This window comes from Emiliania huxleyi (genome assembly GCF_000372725.1).
Source record: "Emiliania huxleyi CCMP1516 chromosome Unknown EMIHUscaffold_188, whole genome shotgun sequence".
In the NCBI taxonomy this organism is placed as follows: domain Eukaryota; phylum Haptophyta; order Isochrysidales; family Noelaerhabdaceae; genus Emiliania; species Emiliania huxleyi.
This window is the reverse complement of record NW_005200712.1, coordinates 278702-280612: the sequence shown is the minus strand read 5'-3', so window position 1 is coordinate 280612 and position 1911 is coordinate 278702. Positions and strand designations below refer to the sequence as shown.

The 1911-nt window shown below is 62.2% G+C and overlaps 1 protein-coding gene across 1 annotated transcript; it reads right to left on the bottom strand.

Annotated features, from left to right (window-relative positions):
• Nucleotides 1-154: 154 nt before the first annotated feature.
• On the bottom strand, nt 155-969 carry EMIHUDRAFT_365542 (hypothetical protein). Its single transcript, XM_005782664.1, has one exon. The coding sequence runs from the start codon at nt 955-957 to the stop codon at nt 340-342; it is 618 nt and encodes a 205-aa protein (XP_005782721.1). The 5' UTR covers nt 958-969; the 3' UTR covers nt 155-339.
• Between the last annotated feature and the right edge of the window lie 942 nt (nt 970-1911).

Sequence of the window (1911 nt, the reverse complement as noted above, 5' to 3'; positions counted from 1 at the left end):
TACCCCCAAGCTCCGAGCGCCGTTTTCAGAAAAACTAGCAGACCTTGCGCGCACGCGCGCCAAATTTGTTTTTCTGTCTGCAACAACCCCGAGGGGTGAAATGTCTTTGTTGTCTCTGTAACGAAGGGCCCGCCGCTCCGCCTACGCCGTTTTCCAGAAAATAAAAGCCGGAAGAGGGCCGACACCTCAAAGGTCAGAGAGAGCGAGAGACGGACACCACAGAGCGAGAGACTGCCCCACGCGTGCTATCTCGCCCCCGTGGTCCTCTCTCCTCTCCTGCCACACTCGCAGTGACATGGTACGCGACGTCATGCTGGAGGGACGAAAGGCGGGGCCGAGCTAGATTGCGACGTAGACTGCTTCCTCCCTCGCCGCCGCCTGGACCAGCGCGCGGTGTCCACGGCGCTCCCGCCGGTCGATGGCGAGCAGCCCTAGCGCGAATGATGCCGGAGCCACAACAACTATGCCGATCAGAACGACGCCCGCGATCAGGAGACTCAGACTTGGCAGGGAGTGCGAGGCTGGGCGAGGCGCTTGCTGCAGGGCGATTGGCTCACTCTCAACCGCCGCCGTCTCAGCCGTCGTCTCTTCCGAAGCCTCGCCCGACGCCGGCTCGGGCTCCGGGTCCGGAGCAGGATCCCACCAGGGGCCCCACTCGCCTGGCGACGGCGGCGACGGCGACGGCGGCGACGGCGGCGATGCCGACGGAGGCGAAGGAGGCGTGGGCGAAGGAGGCGTCGGAGACGGTGGCAGGTGGTGGGCCTTGTGGGACGGCGGCGGAGGCGAGTGCTTGTGGTGCGGCGGCGGTGGCGAGTGATGGCGGTGATGCGCGCTGTGGAGCTCGATCAGGCTCTCTGAGAGCGCTGCCGTAAGCGAGCCGCTCGCCAATGCCGTAAGCGAGCCGCTCGCCGGTGTCGGTGCCGCGTGCGCGAGGGAGAGGATCGCTATGGCCAGCATCGCGAGGGCCCGCGCCAGATTGAACGCAAAAATGCGAGTTGAGGCCGCCGGCAACGAGTGCTGAGTTCGCAATCTCGGCGGTGCACGACCCCCAACCCCTCCGACGACGCCAGATATCGGACCGGCGGTGAAACTGCTAGATATCTGACAATACGCTTTTGTACGTAACAGCTAGATGGAGTAATATCAGGGTTTAGGAGGGGATTTTGTGAACAACTGGCACCAGATAAGCTTTTCAATCAAGGTGTGGTCCGCGCCCATCCTTGCCTCGGGCTCGGCACAGAATGTGCCTAAGAGCAGTTGCGGGACGAGTACGACATGGGCTTACATTGCCTTTTTGCTCTCTTTGCGGAGAAGTTGTCCTCAGTTGCATTGCAATCCAAAACGCTTCAGGAGATGTGGCTGTGGAGAGGCTTGATACAACCATCAACCTCCTGCCGCGTGGCCCAGCATTGGAGAGCGATCGACGGCACAGCTGTGAGCACACTACAGCGGCGTCGTAGGTGAATGTGCGGTATGTGGTGTCGAAGAGCATGTCACGCAGGAGGGACGGAGGAGCAGGAACTGCGGGTGAACACTGAACTGCGCGCAGCAGGGTGAACTCTCTGCTGGTGACGCGCACGTCGCGCCGCCGTCCACGAGAAGCGCTGTTGGGCGAAAGAATTTTTATTTGCTTACTCGAGTAGGCACGGGACTGGCGCGCACTGGCACTAACACTTTGAAAAATAATTCCGCGACTTTTCATTTTTTTGCCGGCGAGATCGCCTCTCTCATGTGTCTCAACGCATACTTACTAGCCTCAAGGACGCTCCGCTCCGACGCTGCACAGGGGTGGCCCCAAGACAGTACAGCAGGGCAGCGAAAGGCTTTAACCCCCCCCCCAAAGCAGCCCCCCCCCCCCCCCCCGCCCCCAAACCCACGCGCGCGCCCAGAAGCCGAGCTCCGCCGCCGCAC

Coding starts and splice junctions, on each gene's coding strand:
- EMIHUDRAFT_365542 (XM_005782664.1), bottom strand. CDS start 957: ATGCTGGCCATAGCGATCCTCTCCCTCGCGCACGCGGCACCGACACCG.